Source organism: Prionailurus viverrinus, chromosome A3 (assembly GCF_022837055.1).
Source record: "Prionailurus viverrinus isolate Anna chromosome A3, UM_Priviv_1.0, whole genome shotgun sequence".
Lineage (NCBI taxonomy): Eukaryota > Metazoa > Chordata > Mammalia > Carnivora > Felidae > Prionailurus > Prionailurus viverrinus.
Window position 1 is genome coordinate 102,475,695 of NC_062563.1, and position 21,295 is coordinate 102,496,989.

The 21,295-nt window shown below is 43.5% G+C and overlaps 1 protein-coding gene across 2 annotated transcripts in view; it reads left to right on the top strand.

The window, feature by feature from the left end:
• The window catches only part of RPIA (ribose 5-phosphate isomerase A), a 75,035-nt gene extending 70,275 nt beyond the window's left edge, over positions 1–4,760 (top strand). For both annotated transcript variants that reach the window (XM_047852509.1, XM_047852508.1), the window contains one exon: positions 3,834–4,760. In XM_047852509.1, the coding sequence (XP_047708465.1) occupies positions 3,834–3,931 (98 nt within the window). In that variant the 3' untranslated portion in view covers positions 3,932–4,760. The remainder of the gene's footprint in view (positions 1–3,833) is intronic.
• The last annotated feature ends 16,535 nt before the right edge of the window (positions 4,761–21,295 follow it).

The following is a 21,295-nucleotide window of genomic DNA, read 5'->3' on the forward strand; positions in this document are numbered from 1 at the left end:
TCACTGTTAGTAAAATGGGAGCGTCTGCCCCTGATGATAATGCAGATAGACCCAGGGGGCGGTGTAGGAAGCTGCTCACTAGTGTGGGCATTGTGCCCCTGCAGGTGGATTTCTTGCAGTGCCCACTAGGTAGCTCTGTTGCTCCTGCTCAGACCTTTCTTGGCTTACTGAGACCTGGAGCTGTTGTTCGTGAGGAAGTTTCTCCGATATTTGCCCTCTGCCTCATTAAGTAGAAGCTACAGCCTGGAGAAGTTCAGAATCTTAGTAGAAACTTAAACCAAAGAAAATGAGGAAAGAGAGGCTAGATGTTAAATTATTCAGTACGATGCCACCAGAAGCATCGATGTGGCTTGTTGCCTCCTCCCATTCTCTCCCCTTTTCCTCATCTGGTCTGTTACTGCTGGACTAAAAGCCAGGGAAGGGAAGAGGGCAGGTTTCCCTGTCTGCCCCTACCGCCCTGCCCTTGCCCGTGTGTGTGCGTGTGTGTGTGTGTGTGTGTGTGTGTGTGCGTGTGCGCGCGTGTGTGTGTGTGCGCGCACGCGCGCGTGTGTGAGGACACTCAGAGGACAGCTGGACTGGTGCTTGGCTACTCACTCGCTCTGTTGGCTGTTCCATTGGGTTCCACCCAGAGCACAGAGCTCTATAGAAGGGCCAAAGCTCACAGGTTCTTGCCCCTGTGCTCACAGTGAGCCACCTCTGCCCTCTCTGCCACTGGGGCATGGTCAGTAACCCGAGCAAAGGTGCTCTGAGATCAGACCAACTCCTGTCCTTCCTCTCTACTCTTTCTTCGAAGCCTTTTCTGAACCTGGTTTGACTTTCTCTTGGCTCAGGAGGAAGCTGTCACCTCGTATTGCAGAATTGTTGGGTCTTATGTGGCCTCTTTGCTTCCTTTGGGAGGCTTTAGTCGGGTTGGTGCAGGGCCGTGCCAGCGACCTCTAGGTTTCGGCAGCTTTTTCTTCTGCTTGATGGCTTTTCATCACCGATAGATGATTTTGTTTCTTTATGTATTGGGGGATTTCTTGCGAAGTTTTAATTTTAAAATTTGTTTTATTTTACATTGTTCAACGTTACAAGAGTAAACCGTGAAAAGTCCCTTCCTTCTTTCCCTCCATCTTTTCCTGTCGGATGGTGCCAAATTGCCCTCCATGGATTGCACCAATTTACCCTTCTAACAATTTTCCCTACACACTGGTTCATCAAACTTTATTTTCCTGATAGTTGAACAGTTTTATTCATTGTGGCATGTATGTATATATGTAAATATTTTTGGTAAATGTTGCATACATTTAATTCGCATCACGGAATAGTATTCCATCGTATTTCTGTGTGTGAAAAAAAGTGTTTGTCTGGAGATTCTATTCTTGATGAGCATTCGTGTGTTTCTGGGTTTAGGCTATTAGAAAAAGTGCTGCTGTGAACATTCTTATACGTGTCTTTTGATGACCATGTGTGTGCCTAACAATTGCATATATACCTAGGAGTAGAATTGCTAGATTGTTAGGTATGAATACATTCAGCTTTAGAAGATGTACTAACAGGTGTTTTCCAAAATGATTTTGCCAATTTCCTCCCACTGTCAGTGAGTGGAAGTGTTTTTGCATTCTAGTCAAATTTCATTATGTTCATTCTGGTGAATATTTGCGTTCTCTTTTCACTAATTAGTTTGAGCATCATTTTTTATGTCCACTGACCATTTTATATAGCTTCTTTTGTAACGTACCTCGTTAAGTCTTTTGCCCGTTTTTCTACTAGGTTGTCTGTCTTATTGATTGGGAGAACTGTCTACATATTTTGATGCGGGTCTTTTGTTGGATATATGCATTGCAAATGTCTTCTTGAACTCTGGGGGAGACTTCTAAGGCCGATAGTGTGATCGAAAATAACTGGGAGTGTAAATAGCCAAAGCAGTGTTGAGAAAGAACAAGGCTGAAGATATTCCAGATTTTAAGCTATATACTACAAAGCTGTAGTAATCAAAATGGTATGATACTGCCACAAAAATAGACACATCAATCAATGGAACAGAATAGAAAGTCTAGAAATAAACCCACGCGTCTATGGTCAATTAACCTACGACAAAGGAGGCAAGAATATACAATGGGAGAAACCGTGTCTTCAGTAAATGGTGTTGGGAAAACCATGCGGCTACATGCAAAAGAATGAAACTGGATCACTGTCTTATACCATACACAAAAATAAACTCAAAGTGGGTTAAGGAGGCCTGAAGCCATGAAACTCCTAAAAGAAAACATAGTAGTCTCTTGGACATTGGCTTTAGCAACATTTTTTTCTGGATCTTTCTCCCCAGGCAAGGGAAAGAAAAGCAAAAATAAACTATTGGGACTACATCAAAATGAAAAGCTTTTGCACAGTGAAAGAAACCATCAGCAAAATGAAAAGGCAGCTTACTTGATGGGAGAACATATTTGCAAATGATGTATCCAGTAAGGAGTTAATATCCAAAATATATAAAGAACTCTTACAACTCAACACAAAAAACTAGCACTCTGATTAAAACGGGGCAGAAGATCTGAATAGACATTTTCCCAAAGAAGGCACACAGATGGCTAACAATCACCATGAAAAGATGCTCAGCATCACTCATCATCACGGAAATGCAGATCAAAACCACAAAGAGTTATCGCTTTACTCCTGTCAGGATGGCTAGAATCAAAAAGATAAGAAATAACAGATGTTAAAAAAACACAAATGTTGGCAAGGATGTGGAGAAAAGGGAACCCTCATGCTCTACTGGCAGGAATGTGAATTGGTGCAGCCGTTATGGAAAACAATATAGAGCTTCCTCAAGTTAAAAATAGAAGTATCACATGATCCAGTAATTCCACTACTGGGTATTTATCCAAAGGAAATGAAAACACTAATTTGAAAAGATATATGCACCCATGTTTATTGCAGCATTATTTACAGTAGCCAAGATAGGGAGCAACCTAAGTGTCCATTGAGAGATGAATGCATAAAGATTTGGTGTATATGTGAAATAGAATGTTACTCAGCCATAAAAAAGCGATCTTGCCATTTGCAACAATGTGGATGAACCTAGAGGTATTCTACGAAGTGAAATAGTCCTAGAAATACAAATACCATATTTCACTTACATGGAGGATCTATAAAACAAATGAACAAACAGAAAACAAACAAACAGAAACAGACCAATGGTTGCCAGAGACGAGGCATAGGGGAATAGGCAAAATAGCTGAAGGGGATTAAGAGGTCTAAACAGTTATAACATAAAGAAGGCACAGGGATGAAAAATACAGGGTAGAAAATATAGTCAATGATATTGTAATAACTTTATATGGTGACAGATGGAAACTACACTTAACCGTGGTGAGCATTGTGTAATGTACAGAATTGTTGAGTCACTATATTGTGTACCTGAAACTAACCTAGCATTATATGTCAACTATACTGCAATTAAAAAAAATAACAAGTGGGAGTGGAGGTTACTTAGTCAATGGAGGGGCTCTCTGAAGAGAAGACTTGTCATCTGATGCCTGAAGGACAAGAGAAGCACCATTCCCTTGAAGTGCTCAAAGACGACTAGTTCCACAAACAGAATAGCATGAGCAGAGGCCCTGAGGTAGGTAAAAAGTTGGCACATTTGGGTAGACAAAGATGGCAGGGGAGAAAGGGATTGTAAGAAGAAATAAAAATGATCAGAATCTCTTTCATTGTTCTGGGAGGAAAGACCTCAGACCTGTCATTTGTCCAGTGCTGCTAATGGTGGTTGCCCTTACCGACCCTACTATCCTTGACCCTTCATGCCTTGGGGAGCTGACACTTAATGCTTATTTTCATCCTTCATCCTGCAGGCGTGGTGGACACAGGCCTTTTCATTAACATGGCTGAGAGAGTCTACTTCGGGATGCAGGACGGCTCCGTGAACATGAGGGAGAAGCCTTTCTGTTGACCGTGCAGGAGCGAACTGTGTTCACCTTGAGCCCCCGGCCCACAGCTGAGGTGGACATGCCTCTCCAGGAGCCTTTGCCTTAATGTCTCTGTGCCAGATAGACAGCTGGCAGGGTGGGGGTTGGGGGGTTAAATCCAGTCTTCTGAAGTATTGTTATTTAATGTCTTTTTAAAAAGAGAAATATAAACCTATATATTTTTACTATTAAAAATACTGTTTTTTTTAATAAAGTAGAACTTGATTTCATGTTTTATATGAAACATTTACCAAAAAAAAAAAAAAAAAAGGGAACTGTCTTTTAAACTTTTAACTTGAGCCTGCTGGTTAAGCATCTGAATATTGAGTTTGCTGAGAAACGTAAATCAAAACTTTTCTTTAACCTGGTGAAATGAAGGGCCCAGCCAGCAGTGATTCCCTGATGCCTTACTGGAAACATTAGAGTTTACTTTTCTACCATGCTGTCTTGTCTTTAGTTTTTGTTGTGATCACGTACAATACTTAGGTACATATTTTAAGGTGAGGTTTACAGAAGTCTGGCGAGTGGAGCAGTGTGGTGTAGAGTGACTCAGAGTGTAAACCGTCAGGGAGAAAATGTGGTTCTTTTGCTAAGACTTGGGGGTTCCTTCAGACCCCCGTTGTGGGAAGCAATTGGCCAGAAATACTTGCCAGTCCTGCCAAAGCACTGCTGTGAAATGTGAAATACTTTTTTAAGTACTTGTCTTTTTGTTATTGTTTCTCTTCCTTTATTATTACTTGCATGGGGCGTCAGAAGCTGTCATCTCCTCGGACTGTTTGAGGGTTGAAATAAAACAGTGTGGTGCCACTTTGACTCTTTGTCTTTACTGTTTGCAGTCATTTTGAAGTAAAATCGGGATCAGTTTGGCTCCCCAGCGTACATTGGGTTTTTGATAAGGGGTGGAATTAACTTGAGAAATCTTGAGCCAAAAAGACCGGATTGATAGTTCTGTATTTCTGAGAGAGCTCGATGTCAACTTTATTCCACAGACCTTTGTCGAACGCTGTTTTCTTTGTTAATGGAAGATAACTCAGCTGAACAGAAGTCGCAGATTATCCCCAAGCGTTCTGTTAGTCAGACCATTAGTCGTAGAAGCTGACAAGCATTAAGCAGGTTACCCGTATTCCCTCTTTATTCTCCTCACCAATATTCAGACTGTGTGTGCCCAGGGAGCAGTGAACTGCCAGAAAGCCTCACAGACAGGGAGAGGGAAGGCCACGATCCCCTCGGTGGTAATTCTGGATGGGACTGAGGAATGCAGCTTGCTAGGTGTTTATGCCCACAGCCTTTGGCTCCCTTGGGCCGACCTCGCTCGAGACTCGGAGTAGTCCTCTCCCTCAGCCTGCCCTCCATCCTGAAGCTTGGATTGTAACTACCAAGCTTGCTGGCTGGCCTCTCAGTTCCTGCTAAACCAGGTAGCACAATGAAAGTTAACAGAACCAGCATTAAAGAGGCTCTTTTCCTTGCCGACTTCCTTCTCTTTTTCTTTGCTCTTGAGGTGCTGTTTATTTATTTATTTATTTATTTATTTATTTATTTTTTTTTTTAAGAGAGCGCAAGTTGGGGAGGGGGGCAGAGGGAGAGAGAGAGAGTCCCAAGCAGCCTCCACACTCAGCATGGAGCCCCAAGCGGGGCCTAATCCTACGACCCTGGGACCATGGCCTGAGCTGAAATCAAGAGTCAAGGGCTCAACCTACTGAGCCACCCAGGTGCCCCAGGATGCTCTTTAAAAATGGTTGCCTCATACTTGCCAAGGAAACCTATCGTTAGGAGTGCTTTAGTTTTCTACAAGCCTGCTCTGGACTAGATGATGAGTTTTGTACAAAATGGGCATCAGATCTTAGCTGAGAAAACTTGATAGAACCAGTTTTTGAAATCCTTTAAAGCTCTTGTGGCATGGGTTAAATTCAGGGATAAAGATAAACAAAGTTAAACTGGGTGTCTGAAAGCCACCTGCATGCTCCACATCCCGTGGACATTTTCAGTGGGTTTCAGGGCCGTTCGCACCTGTGGCCAGACTGCAGCTCCAGAGAGTTACTGTGAGGTTCTCCTTCTCTTGAAATAAACAAAACATCCGCCGTGCTTTAGGCACACATATAGCACTTTGTTCTAGAGGTGAATTTTGATTGAAGGTTCTTCAATAAAATTCTAATAAAGTGTGATCTTGCAAGTGATACATGGGGTGGAAAAAATTTTCAGGCACATGATGAATCCAAGGGGCACAGGGCAAGCTGCAGGTTTGGCATTTGGGAAAGGTTATAACCGAGTTAAGCTGCCACACTTTTGGGAGGCATAAGGGGGGGGGGATCACTTGCATTTGAATAAAACCTATTCAATTTTGGTTTCAGCTAGAGCTCATAAAGTTTTGATTTACTTACCAACCTTTTTCTGAAGTTCCCATCATGCGCCAATTTCTAGTAAGACCCCTCTCACACCCTAGATGCTTCCGCTGTGGTGGATGAGCCTGGCAGGTTGACCGAGGAATGCTGCGATGGCACTGTGACATGAGGGAATTATCAGCATAGTGGGGAAGAGGTGGGCGAGTAGGTGGGAAAAACGGTTATCAGGTGACTGGCGACAGCCCCCTACCTGTCATCACTCCCCTTGTGCCAGGTGCTATTCTGGGCCTTTGCCCTGTTACCTTAGGACAACTTCATGATATTTATTCTCTTAATTTGCAGAGTGAGAAACTGAAGTTTTGTTTAACTTGTTCAGGTCATACACTGGAAGGCAGGCCAGACCTAACTGGCTCCAGGCCTTACTCCTAATTCAAGGTGGTTGTAGGACTCTGAATAGTTTGTATTCCTTAATTCTTGTGTCCATCATTTGCAACTTGAGCCACAAGTAATTTGTTAAAGGACCGAAGTTAATGAAGTGGTTTATTTGTGTGTGTGTGTGTGTGTGTGTGTGTGTGTGTGTGTGTGTGTGTGAGTGTAGGTTCATGAGTCATCCTATTATATTAATTTCTGTTTCTGGATGAGCTTTAATGGCAGAAAGGAATAGAACACTGCACCAACCTAGGGTGGGCCATGGAAAAGTGCACTTTGGAGAAGTCCTCCTCATCTGCCACCATTGACTTTTCCCCTCCCCCATGCTTGTTCCCTCTTTTCCTTTCCAGGCCTGGGGAATAGGTAGTTAGGCACAGCGGCAACAGCAGCATGGCTTGCCTGGGAAAGGGTGTTTATGGCCAAGGTTGTTAGTTCCCTTTAGCCAGACTCTTCAGAAACGCGTGGTTGGACAGAGTTGGTTTTATTGACCCATTGAATTAGGGAAGTCAACATGCCATGCAGGGCTGTGGGGTGTCTCAGAGGGTGTTGGGGCCTAGGGGATTTGGGCCTGGGTCTGGTGCTTTGTAGGAGGGCTCAGGGAAGCAGGACTCTGCTCCAGATTGGATTGGATTGCATTGGATTGGATTGGATTGGATTGAAATGGATTGGAAGCAGGAAAATTCTGTGTTCGGTATTTTCATTTTTACCAAGAAGGTGAGAAGGATGAGGCTAAAAATCTGGGACTGATAAGGAAGCAGCAGTCGTTCAGCCAGAATATGGGGACGTCTGGTCCTTTTTGTGATTTGGACAACGTTCAGTTTTGGTCTATGGTGAGATGTAGTTATGGAGTCGTCTGGTTTTTGTCTTCGTCCGTCACAGTCACAGAGTAGTCATGTCTGATGGAGTGAAATTGTTGATGTTCCCCAGGAGAACACCACAGCCTTGCTGTGGGTGCCAGGCCAGCCCGTAGCAGCACCGAGGCCTGACGAGAGAGCTGGTGGTACAGGGCTACGTTTCTCTTTCTCAGGATATGTGGACCCCAGGATCCAGGAGGCCTGAGCATTCTCTGATCACCTCTTCTCTCTTTGATTAACAAGTATTGAGCACTTGCTGTGTACTGGACCCTGGGATGAAGGAGTCAGGCCACAGATACCCGTGACGTGGCTCCAGCATCCAAAGACGTCATTGATGCCATGACAACCGTGCCTCCTGACTCTCTCAAAGGCCTAAGTCTGCTCACTGCCTGTCACACCTGGCAGCTGAGGCAGCCAGATTTAGGATTGCATCAGTCTCCACTCCCCGCTAACCCAGTAATCAGATGATGTTTTTGTCATAGGTTCATTGCCTCTGCTCTTTTGGTAACCGGGTTGTCTGGTAGGGCAGCAGCACACTCCAACAGAGCCTAGCATTCAAATGTGCCCGTGTTGACTCTGCAAATAAACATCTGTAGTGGTGCTTTGAGAAGGGTGAAGGGTGTGTTCATGTGGGCGGTGGGATGGGACTGGAATCCAGAGAGGGAGGGAAAGGCCTTCCCGGGGAAGGCAATTCCAGTGTTCCGTGGTCAATACATTATGCAGAATGATGCACGAGATAAATTCAGCATTGAAATTGATTCCTTTATGTCAGATCACTGAGAAGTATCTCTGCTCAGCAGCAAGGTGGGAGAGGAAACAGCTCCGTCTCCAGGAACTAGAGCCCTGGCTGCCTCTCTGTAGGCCTTGGCCTCGTGTCGGTAAGACTCCAGAATGGCTCCCTGGTGACAGAACTACATTTGAGGGCATTCCCAGGTTCGGGGGTGCCCTGGTCTGAGTTTCAAATAGAGCTGTGCTCATCTACATTTTATTTCAGAAGCCGTTCTCAGCGGCGGGTTGGACCAGTCTCCAGTCCCGCATGAGTTCGGAAGGTTCCAGAGCTCTGATCTGATTTTAGCCACGCTAAAAAGGTGCAAAGAAACAGGCGAGATGCACTTTGATAACATCTTTTATTTAATCCAACATATCTAAAATACTACCATTTCAAGGGCACCTGGGTGGCACAGTCGGTTGAGCATCTGACTTTTGATTTTGGCTCCGGTCGTGATCTCACGATTCGTGAGTTCGAATTCTGTGTTGGGCTCTGCGCTGAGTGTGGGGCCTGCTTAAGATTCTGTCTCCCTCCCTCCCTCTGCCCTCTTGTGCGAGCTCTTTCTCTCTCCCTCAAAATAAATAATAAACTTAAAAAGAAATTACTATTTTGACATGTAGTCAATATTTGACATTTTGTACTCAGTCTTCAAAACATAGTATGTATTTTACTTCCTATCTCAGGTTGGACTCGTCACTTTTCAAGTGTTCAGTAGCCACACTGGTGAATGGCTAAAGTATTGGTGAGCACAGTTTTAGAATTTAAGACAACTCCAGTGTTGTCCTTGTTCCAGCTTTTTATTTTGTTGTTGGTGGTGGTGGTGTTCTGGCTTTTTATTTTGTTGTTTGCTGGTTTGTTTAGGGGGAGACAGACCAAGTGTGTGCTAGAAAGCAGGGGAGGGGCAGAGAGGGAGAGAGAGAATTCCAAGCAGGCTCCATGCTGTCAGCCCAGAGCCTGATGTGGGGCTCGATCCCACAAACCATGAGAACATGACCTGAGCTGAAATCAAGAGTCGGACACTTAAGTGACTGAGCCACGCAGGCGCCCCTGTTCTGTCTTTGTAAAGGCTCCTTTGATATCTTAGAGCAAGCCTGAGGATCTCCTGTGGCCTTGGACGTTTCTTAGAGCCCACAGAGTTGAGACAAATGGAGGGCTCCCCAGGGGGTCCACTCAGTAGCCCCAGTTTAGACTGAGGTCATCTGTACTTCATCTGTGCTTCTTGACCTTATAAGTAGCCTTAACTGCAGGGAACAGAATACCATTCTTTCGGCTTCTGAATTAAGTGATTAGTTTAGTTGCGTTATAGTGCTTTTTCTCAGAGAGGTATGTGTGATTAAGATAGTCACCTGGTTTGGAATATCAATCTTCCACGTAGTAGCTTTTGGAGAGGTTTCACCTCTAAGCCTTGATTTCTTCACAGTATAATAATGTTACCTTTTAGAATTGTCCTGAGGATTAAGAGTGCTAATTCATGCCAAGTGTTTAGACCAGTTAGAGGCACATAAAACACTTAGTAAATGTCACATTGCTATTAGGCTGCTTTGGACTTACAGTTTCCAGGTTTCTTGCTGAAAACAATTTGGTGGGGATGCACAGTGGATGCAGAGACCATGAGCTAAGTCATAGATAACATGGAGGTTCACTGGTCTCTACTTTTATATGTATGCTATTTTCCATAACATTTTTCTTAAAATGGCATGTCAATTTCTGTCCTGGAATTTGCAGAAAGAAAAAATTGTTAGGATAATTTGACATGCCCCAGTGAAATGCCATATAGGTTTACTTGAGATAAGTGTATGTGTGTGTTCTGCTTGGGGAAGTCAGGGAAAGACTGGTACAGTAGGTGGTCATTTAGCTGAATCTTAAAAAAAAAAAAATGTTGAAAAATTTTTCCAGCTTTCATGAGATAGAAGTCCTGTTTATAAGTACCCATTTAAAGTGCACAAATAAGTGGGTTTTAATATGTTCACCGAGCTGTGCAACCCCCAATCAATTCTACAACATTTTCATCAACTCAAAGAGGTACCCTGTGTCCGTTAACAGGCATTCCCTGTGTCCCCCCAGTACCTCCCGCCCCAGCCCCAGGCAACCGTGAATTCACTCCTGTCTCGATGGATTCCCACTCTTCTGGACATTTCATATAAATGGAATCTTATAACATATGGTCTTGTATCTTGTTGCTTTTATTTAGCATAAGGTTTTCAGGGTTTGTCCATGTTGTAGCATAGATCAGGCCTTCTTTTTTCTTTTTTATTGCTGAATGATATTCCGTTGTATGCCTGGACCACATTTTATTTATCCATTTGTCAGTCGATGGACATTTGGGTTGTTTCCATTTTCTATGGCTAATGCTGCTGTGAACCATCATGTACAAGTTTCTGTATGGTGTATGTTTTCATTGTCTCCTTTTTGTTGTTGTTTTGGTCCTCTTTACTATCTTGATTTAAATAAATATTTTTTAGCATACCTCTTAATTCCTCTGGCTTTTTTTTTTTTTTCATTTTTTTTCTTTTTACTGTATATATTTTGGTGACTTTCTCAGCGGTTGCTCTAGTGGCTGAATCTTAACGGAAGAGCAGAAGCCCACCAGGCAGGAAGCAGTGGCTGAGAGAAGAGTGAAAGAGATGGAAAGAAGCATTCCACGAAGTGGGAACAGAATGTGCAAAGACAAGGGTTAGTGAGGACCTGGTGGGTACAGATGACTTGGAGGAACTATGTGTGGCTGACCAGTAATGCCTCCAGAGGGAGAAGAGATGGAAGGCAGGGGACACATACTGAACGGCCCTGTTCACCCAAGCTAAGGACTTTGGCCTTAATTCTCACAGTGGGGGTAATTGGCAGCGGAGTGGCATGATCAGCGTTCTTGCTGGCTGCAGGGAGGAGGGTGGGATGGATGAGGAAGAGCCTGGGCCAGGGATATCAGTTAAGAGTCTATTGTAGCAGTTCTAAGGAGCTTCCTACTTTACTTGAAGACTTTCTTTAAGGATGATGGAATGTTTTCTTTCCCATGTCAGGGCACAGCAAGTCTGGGCTGGGAGAGAAGCTTCCACTGCCACTGCCAGGAACCATTCTTTCATGTGGGTAGTTTTTTAAGTGTTTGTTTATTTATTTATTTTGAGAGAGAGAGGGAGAGAGAGGGGGAATCCCAAGCAGGCTCCATGCTACCAGTGCAGAGCCCGATGTGGAGCTTGATCTCACAAACGATGAGATCATGATCTGAGCTGAAATCAAGAGTTGGTGCTTAAGGGACTGAGCCACCCAGGCACCCCTCTCATGTGGGTATTTTGTCTGAGGCATTATGCAGTGTCACTAGTTACCCCAAGGGCAGGGACTCTGAAACTTCCTAAATCCAGTTAACTTGAAAGTGTTTCCATTAAAGCGACCCATTATATAAGAGTCCTACAAATACAATAAGATATAAAATGAAAGTAATGAATGTAATTCTTGGGAAGGAGCCACAATTATCAATATCTGTAGAGAGAAATCAGTAAGTATATAAATACAGATACAAAAGGCAGGTACTGAGTTTGACAGATTATTTTTGGTTTGTTTCTTTTCCCCTACCCTCTGAACCCCCTCTTTCTATTTGGGGAATTCTTCACTGTAGGAACTTGCTGTGGACATAGTTCCCCTGCTCTCTACTGAAGTGGAAATGTCCATTCTCCCTGCTCTCTGGCAACCAAGGCACAGAGCTAGGCTTTGCCAGTTGGCTGTTCCTGCCCAGGATTTGAATGTAAAGACGATGTCTCAGTTATCTATTGCTGCATAACAAATCACTCAAAACGTAGCGGCTTAAAACAACCACCACTCTTCATTTGCACACAGTCCTATAAGTTGCTCAGACGTTGGTGGGATAACTCACCTCCATTGCATGTGGCTTCAGCTGGGGCAAGCTGGCTGAGACTGAAACGTCTTGGGAGTGCCTGGTTCTCTCACTCTGTATGTGCCATCTTGGGCTTCCTCCCAGCATGGCGGCTGGAGTCTTGGAAGGGGCATTCTTGTGGAAGCTGCAAGGCTTCCTCAGAAATTGTACAACGTCACTCTCACTTTTATTACTTAAAGCAAGTCAGAATGCCAGCCCAGGTTCAAAGAGGTGGAGAAATAGACTCCACTTCTTGAAGAGAGAAGGAATTGATGCAGAGTTTGCAAGTTGTCACAGGGAATGACAAAGATACAAGAAGAGTTTAGTGTTCATTCTGCTGGTGGCATCTAGAATTCGGTGGTGGGCAGCAGCAATGCCAAGAACAACACTCAGGACAGCAGCATCAATAGTGGCATTTATTCAGATCTTTTCAGGGATAAGTTCTTGGTCATATTTCCAGCTTACCAGGTTCCCTTGGTTCTATTTTTGAACCTAATTTTCTAGCCTTCCTATCCATTTTGGAGCTGCATACTGTGCTTTGAATAAACCCCATTTCTGCTTAATTTAGTCAGAGCTAACTCCTGTTGTTTGCATCTTAGAACATTGACTGATGATGCCCCAGTCGATAAGAGAATGACTAAGAACTGTATAGTAAAATAGATAATTTACAAAACAGGAAACGCACACGACTAATAAACACCTGGAAAATGTTCTACCTCACTAACAATGAAAACACAGCACATCTAAGTTAAAGCAATAACAACAACATGTCTTTTTTTTCCTACCAAATTATCAAATAAATTAATGTTGCGATTAGAGTTGCAGAGAGCATAGTGAAATAAACTCTCTTAGACCTCTGGCTGGATTGTAAACTGGTGTAACCTTCTTCCTGGGGATTTTTGGGGCAGTGTTTACCAAGAATCTTTAAATGGATCATTCCTTTTTAATCCTTTCCAAGAATCCAGTTGAAGCAAACATTTAGAAATGTAGCTATAAACGTATGCATGAAGATTTTCATACCAATGTTACATTTTAGCAGACATTGGAAACCCGAATGATGCACGTCAACGAAGGTGTGATGTAGTGTGATATTACGCAGCCATTGAGAAAGACTTGTCAAGAACTAAAGATGCAGGAAAACTTTTATAGAATAATATTGAGTGATAAAATAAAAATTATTGATGTGACATATCTCAGCTAGGATCGAATCAGAAAAGTAAACCACTCTAGGTATTTCAAACAAAGGGAATTTGTTGTAGAAAATGCTTCACAGGTGATGGAAAGGCAGAGAAGCCAATCATTATGTAGAAGCAACCCAGAAATAAGCCACTTTAATCCCAGGACTGGAGAAGGTGCCAGAAGTTGGGCAGTTGGTGGAATCTAGAACCATAGAGGAGATGCAGCCACCGGTGGAAAATTCCTCCTCAAAGCGGAGGAAGGGACAAATATCTTATCCCTTCTTCTCACTTTCCAAGCTTTTACCAGTGGTCTCCCATTAGCCAATCTAGCCAGAAGCCAGTTGGCATTCGAGCCAAGGGCAGGAAATGGATGAGAGACTAGATGGGCAATGACTGCCCCACAGCGTGATCTCAGCTAGATTCAAATTGTGCATATTACATGATGTTGAAAGTAGTTATTTTTGCTGATGGGATTAGGTATGATTTATTTTCATATGTTCTGTATATTCTAGAGAACGCAGACAATGTTATTAAGATAAAATATGGCACGTGTGTGGGGGGGAGATGCCAAATTTTTACGAAGATAATAAGTATGTGAGTATGGATGTGGCGCAAACAGTCTCATTAAGCTGCAGACTTTTGTCAGGGGCCTTCCAAGGGCTGGGTGTTCTTCCGCGGTGGGTGCCAGCAGGGGGCGCTCCAGCCCCGCACACCAAAGCCTCCCTGGGCTGAGCCTGATACACTGGAATTTGCCCAGCCATTGCAGAGCAGAACCCTAAGGGAGACATTGCCCTGTTGGCTGGCCAGGGCCCCCAGCGGTTTGCCTCTGCCAGTCTCTCTCAGAGCTGCCCCTTCTTCTCATTATAGGCTACTGGGAGGACTCATGGGAAAACCAGCCACCATCGGAACTCGTGGGTCCTTCCTTGGCCCTTTGGAGTGTTTGGCATGGTGCCCGTTGGACCTGAGGCCTTACTGGTACTGGTTATGCTTACACGGAGGTACCAGCGGTCACTGGGGAGAGCTCTCGGCCCTAAGTGTCATATACGAATAAACGCTCTATAAAACCATCTTGGCTTTTTCCTAAACAAGTACCTCAAATTGATGGGTGCAAGGCTCCACATCTTACAGTTTCTGCAAGGCATGTCACTTAAAGTGACTGACTCTGAGAGATCAGTTTGGGCCACTTAACCAACAAAGTCAGGAGCAGTGAGAGCTGCATTATTCAGGACATCTCTTTGCGTTAAGCTGTGTATCATCATCGTTTGGTACTTTTGCTCTCTTAATCTCTCTCTGATCTCCTGGGTCCATAAAGCTCTCCCACCGTTGAAGGTGCAGGCCGAGCTGGGCCAGAATTCCTGCCTGCCTGAAGTTCCTCCAGGATGTTTTCAGGCGGATCATTTTTCCTGGACATCTACATACAGGTCCTCAAGGGTCACAAGAGATAATTCAAGAGAATGAGGAAGCCTTCCCAGGGGAGAATGAGTCAGACTTTGAGTAGCGGACATTGCAAAAATGTAATGGGGCTCTGATACTGAAGGTACCTGTAGCCTCATGAGGAGCCACCGTGGGCTGCCACTAGGGCCCCCACAGTGAGTGCTTTCAACCTGCAGCTCGTACAGAAACTGGGGTAAGAGCTGGGTGCTGGAGTGCCCCCCCATCCCCCGGCTGTGTACCCATCACAGTTTGCTCTGTGTGTGTGTGTGTGTGTGTGTGTGTGTGTGTGTGTGTGTGCGCGCGCACGCTCACGCACATATGGTGTATTGAAAAATCCAAGAGAGGTCCGGTGAGGTGGGAGAATAATTTCCTGTAATTCTGGAGAGTTTGTCCTTTCCTTCCCTTACTCTCTAACTGTGAACATATGTTTTTATTTATGTGGCTTTTCCCCCTAAGGAAGTACAGGATGCTTTACAGCTTTATGCTTTTCTGTTTTGGGAAATGAGATAAAGCCTCTTAAAGGAAAAGATTGCTTTGGGTGAAATGTCAATAGAGTGTGTTAAGAAAAATACAGTTACTAAGGGTAAAGAGGGTGATGGATGCCATTTCAGAAATTTGTGAAAAATAAGCACGTTTTCATCAAAGTAGACTATATCAGGCATGAAAAATTGAGTTTCTGAATAAGCAATAACTCAGGCTGATACTGTTTGCAAGTGTCGATCTTGGAAATTCTCGAGGTACTTTGCACAGCTGAGAATTGTGTTCTCTGGGTTAATGCCTCAGATCAGCTTCTTTCTTTTAAGTATAATTGTCTTGGGTTTTATTTAATGCCTTCTTGTTTTTTTTAAATAAAAAAAAATTTTAACGTTGATTCGTTTTTGAGAGACAAAGAGAGACAGAGCATGAGTGGGGAAGGGGCAGAGAAAGAGGGAGACACAGAATCCGAAGCAGGCTCCAGGCTCTGAGCTGTCAGCACTCCCAAACTGTGAGATCATGACCTGAGCCAAAGTCAGACACTCAACCGACTGAGCCACCCAGGCTCCCCCCTTCTTATTTTTTATTGAGATATAATTCACATGCAATACAAATCACCACAATGCATCCTTATTTCTAAAACAGACCACTATTTTATCAGATTGTGGGCATAGGGAGTTTTATACTTACGTTTAAAAGTTTTGGGGAGAAAAGAGGAATCCTTTTTCTAAGTAACCTTATAGATTTTAATTGTACATGTGTGGTAAGTACTGAGGAATCATAAATTTGTTTCAAGGGGCAAAATATATTTTTGTGTGTTTTCTTTTCTGTAGGAACTCTATTAGATCATGTCTCAGTGTATATCAGAGTATAAATAATGATAGAGAGTAAATGATCCAAAACATCCGAATAAAAGACTGGATTCTAGAACTTACTTTTCTGAATCACTTTCTGTAATTAAATTAATCAACACTTTTATAATCTGAATTTTATAGTAAGGATAATTTTATTTTTTTAATTTTTTTACATTTATTTATTTATTTTTGAGAGACAGAGACAGAGCACGAGTGGGGGAGGGGTAGAGAGAGGGGGACACAGAATCCGAAGCAGGCTCCAGGCTCTGAGCTGTCACCACAGAGCCCGATGTGGGGCTCAAACTCACGAACCTAACCGTGAGATCATGACCTGAGGGGAAGTCGGATGCTTAACCGATGGAGCAACCCCGGTGCCCCTATAGTAAGGATAATTTTAAATGAATCCCCCAAATTTTGGTTCGAGATTTAGTTTAAAAATTCTTTTGCTCTACAAGGAGAGTTTATACAGCTTGTACCTCCAGGTCTAGCTTGTTATGTCTCTTCTAACATACCAGCTTTTTTGGTTTCAATCCACTTTTATTAAAAAAAATCTACTTTAGAGCTAAAATGCTTTATTAAGAATTTCTTAATCTGGAGGATAATGGAGTGGTAGAGAGGTTTGAAGGTTTTACCAAGGGCATGTATTACTGTTCCAAAAATAAAATGGAAACATTTGCAGCAATCAAGTGGGTCAAATATTTTGGTCTACTTTAGTGTTTTCATTAATGTATTCTTGCCCTTTTAAGTACTTTCAAGAATGGAACCGGACAAATGGATGTGAGCAATTCGAGAGAAGTGACTTGATTAACTGAATCTTGCATCTGTCCCCAAACGTGCCCTTGTGACTTTAATTTAGACAGTTGGTCCTCAATCCAGAATGGCGAAACATATTTTGATGGTTCACATGTCACTTGTCAATAAAAGACAACTTAAGATTCTGAGAAGTATTAGCTGTAACTGGTGCAATTTTACCTTTGAGATCAGTTCACACTGTTGGGAGGCCATTAGCTCTTATGTTCATCTGGCTAAGTAAAGCATTTTACCTTGGGTGCTGGGGAAGGGTCTCCTCGGCTGTGGAATGATCTGACCAGGGGCTGGCACAGAGCTGGTACTCGGGAAGGATTGGTAGTATCTGAATCTGCAAATAAGACAGTGGTTTCTTTCTGACCTTCACCGTGCAGTGTTGGAAAGTTGTCCCCCACCTTCTCCTGTTCCTGAATACTACTTTCTGGAAAAATTATATTCTAACAAACATTTCGAAGGAAGAAAATTCACAATCTTGCACTTTAACACAGTAGTCTTAGCGTTTTTGTTGGTGTTTTTCTCCCCAATCTTTGTTCATAAGCACATTCAAAAAAATTTTTTTTAATGTTTTTATTTATTTTTGAAGGAGAGAGAGAGACAGAGCATGAGCAGGCAGAGAACGGAGAGAGAGGGAGGCACGGAATTCGAAGCAGGCTCCAGGCTCTAAGCGTCAGCACAGAGCCCGATGCGGGGCTCGAACCCATGAACCGCGAAATCATGACCTGAGCTGAAGTCGGACACTTAACCGACTGAGCCACCCAGGCGCCCCACATATTTTTTTTACATAGAGCTAGTTGTAAGTGTGTAGAATTGCATACTTCACTTTACAAATGCCCCATTGAGTTTTCCATGTTGCCTCATAGACTTTAGAACCTTCCTCTCAAATGAGTGTAAGTCATTGAGTTGGCTTTCCTTTATTTCCTTGGCCATTTCTCTGATTGGTGGGTGGGTGGGATTTTTCTAATGTTTGATTTTGAGACTTCAAATTATTGAGTGCAAGGGAGTGGAATTTCTGTGGCTTTTGATACGTGTTACTAAATTCCTTTTCAAAAGGCTATACCTATTCACAGTGCTGAGTGTCTCACAAGTGTTCTTTTTTCAACCATATGAGGATTGTTTTACAGGCTATTTCCACACCTTTATATCTCTCCCCTCCACTCAGCAGAAAAATGTGGTTCAAGGCGAGGTAGGACATACATACATGCATGTATGTTTACTGTGAATGACTAAACTTCATCTACTAAATTCTACATTATCATCTCACTGAGAAATACAGACAACCCACTTAGCTCCTGGCCTCATTCTGGCATTAGTTCCTGTATGATAGCCCGATTCTGTTAAGTTTTTGTCACAAAGCCCGCATAGTAAAGTGGAAACTTTGACTTTCTGTTTCTGACTGTGATTGCAGGTGTCTCTCCAGAAAGAGGGAGTTGAGGGAACTTGTTCCCCACCGTTCTACTTACAGAGGACTAAGTAAATACTCAGCATGGAGTCAGTAAGGAGAGAGGGTCTGTGCGCCCGCCACACGTAGAGAAAACAGTTTCATCTCAATGCTGATGAGGGCAAAAAGGCACACGGTGTTGCTTTTCATGAAGTCAATTCTGCGTGTAGCCCTGGGAGCTGTTCTTTGGAAGGTTGCATGCAATAAGCTTCCCAAGAGTCTCCTTGAACTTTGGCCATTTCTCAACATACTATAGTGCCGAAGCAAGCTTTTTTTATCCTCAGTTTTATTTTAGATGGGAGAAGTGACTCTGTCAGCATCACATAGGAGCAGAACCAAAACCAAGTATAAGCCTGCCTTCGGATCCAGTGTCATTTTACTGGGTTTTATCTCCATTTTAAGCCGCTTGACTATTTCAAAACATGCCATTGAAGGGTAGAAATCTCTCAGTTAGCATCCACTGCCCTGATAAAGGGAATACTAGATCAGTCGCCTTGGCGATTTTGTCCAGTGTTGACACTCAAACAGGATACTTAGGGATTTCTGGATTTCACTTATGCTTTCTTCTGACTATATTGTCTGTATAACCTGGGTAACCTCCTGATCTTGCTGTCGGACTCTGTTGGTGTAGTCCCAGCACCCACTGGGTGAGCACATGTCGAAGGTGGTAAGCTCCTACGGGTCTGTGGAGGTCTGCCACAAGGTGCGCATGTCAGGGGAGTCCTAGTTTGATCTGCACCATGGGCCCAGTCTCTGGCAGAGTGTTCTCTTCATTTCTCTTTGGCCATTCACCTCTTCAGATGCCGTTTCATTTGGGGAAACTTGACCAATGTTCTCCACTGAATCTTGCCCGGCCTCTTTTCATATTAAAGTGGTTATTTTCACATTGTAGATAGAAAATCAGGTTCAAAGAAAGGACCTTAAAATGTGTTCCTATTTCCGTGTGAAAATCATAGCGTTGTAGGTCTGGAAGGGGCCTTCTTCATCGCTCAGTGCAGCCCCCTCATCTTACAGACTGGGAGGCTGAGGCCTGGGGATGTGCTCAAGATTGTTAGCAAGGTGATGGCCAAGGGGGGACTCCAGTCTACTGCTTTTATTAAATTTTTTTTTCAACGTTTATTTATTTTTGGGACAGAGAGAGACAGAGCATGAACGGGGGAGGGGCAGAGAGAGAGGGACACACAGAATCGGAAACAGGCTCCAGGCTCTGAGCCATCAGCCCAGAGCCCGACGTGGGGCTCGAACTCACGGACCGCGAGATCGTGACCTGGCTGAAGTCGGACGCTTAACCGACTGCGCCACCCAGGCGCCCCTAGTCTACTGCTTTTAAAGACGGTGGAGCAAGCGTGAGATGCCTGCTATTCTACAAAAGGGGAGCAGACAAGAGGAAAAATGTCCCAGGTCAGAAATCAGAGGGAAATAATAACTACAGAGCCTCCATAGAGTTGTAAAGTCCTTTGTAGCTTATGAAGCTCTTGCAGATGCAGAAGTATGAATACATAAAATGAAATTTAGTTGATATTTTATGAAATGGATTCTTTTTTTTTTTTAAGTTTATTTATTTTGAGAGAGAGAGGGAGAGGGTGGAAGGGCAGAGAGAGAGGGAGAGAGAGAATCCCAAGCAGGCTCTACATGGGCAGCACAGAACCCGATGTGGGGCTTGATCTCAGGACCGTGAGCTAAAGCCAAGAGTCAGATGCTTGGTCAACTGAGCCACCCAGGCGCCCCTTACTAAAGTAACTTGGCCTTAGGTGTTGAAGTGACTTCTGAATTATTAAAGAAAGAAAATTACTAAAGAAAGGAAGTCTGCTCTACTGGTCTTATTTCACTGTAGCCATAATCTTTTAAAATCTATTCAGTTTATTTTAATTAGAATAACCCATTTCTTAAGTAAAGCAGTTAACAGGGAATTTTTTGAGGTTGCTTAACAGATTTTGGCAATTTCCTTAGCCCTGCATTGGGTATTTTTTATTTCATTTTTTGCTAAAGAAATGGGGTTTGTGGATTTTGATAACTGCACATAATAGATTAAAAAAAATTTTTTAAAAATGTTTATTCATTTTTGAGACGGGGTGGGGGGAGACAGAGCGTGAGCAGGGGAGGGGCAGAGAGAGCGGGAGACACAGACCCTGAAGCAGACAGCAGGCACCAAGCTGTCAGCAGAGCCCGACGCGGGGCTCGAACTCACAAACCATGAGATCATGACCTGAGCTGAAGTCAGACGCTTAACGGACCGAGCCACCCAGGCGCCCCTGCACATAATAGATTTTAAATCATCAGGCTGTGATAGAACAAGGAGGTCTGATGACATGCTTAAAACTAAAACTCACAGAATCCTTTGAACTTGGATGGAAGTTTCTTGGGAGGGGGAGGGTACTAGAGAGTGGCCTCTGTATCATCGTGGGTCCCTGAGGACAGGATTGATTGCTCACGTTCCAAAGTGAAGAAACAGCAGTGAAGGGTTTTGAAAGGTTAAAGCAACGCTCGCATGTGGGTTCATAAAAGTAACGAGTAGTTACCTTTACTCAGGCCCTCACTGGTGCTTTCATGCTGTCACGGTCCTTACAATAACCTGCAAAGAGGTGCTTTGTTATTATCTGAAAATTACAGATGCAGCGACTGAGGTTTTGGTAGTGTTAGTCTCAAGGCCAATCAACCAAGTTAGTGGCAGAGCTAGATTCGAAGTCCAGTCTACCTAGCTCTGAAGTCCCTGATCTTTCCTTTGCACTTTTATTATACTCAAGAAGCTATGACTATTTTTTTTCCTGTTTTTCTTGTCGGTTGATTCCAAGAGCCAATGATTTCCTTTTTCTGGACATGCTGAATAGGGAGTGTGGGCCTTTAACTCCTCTGTCTGTAATCTGTGGCTGGGCTGGACCTTTCTCTTCTTCGCATTCCTCCTGCTTGATC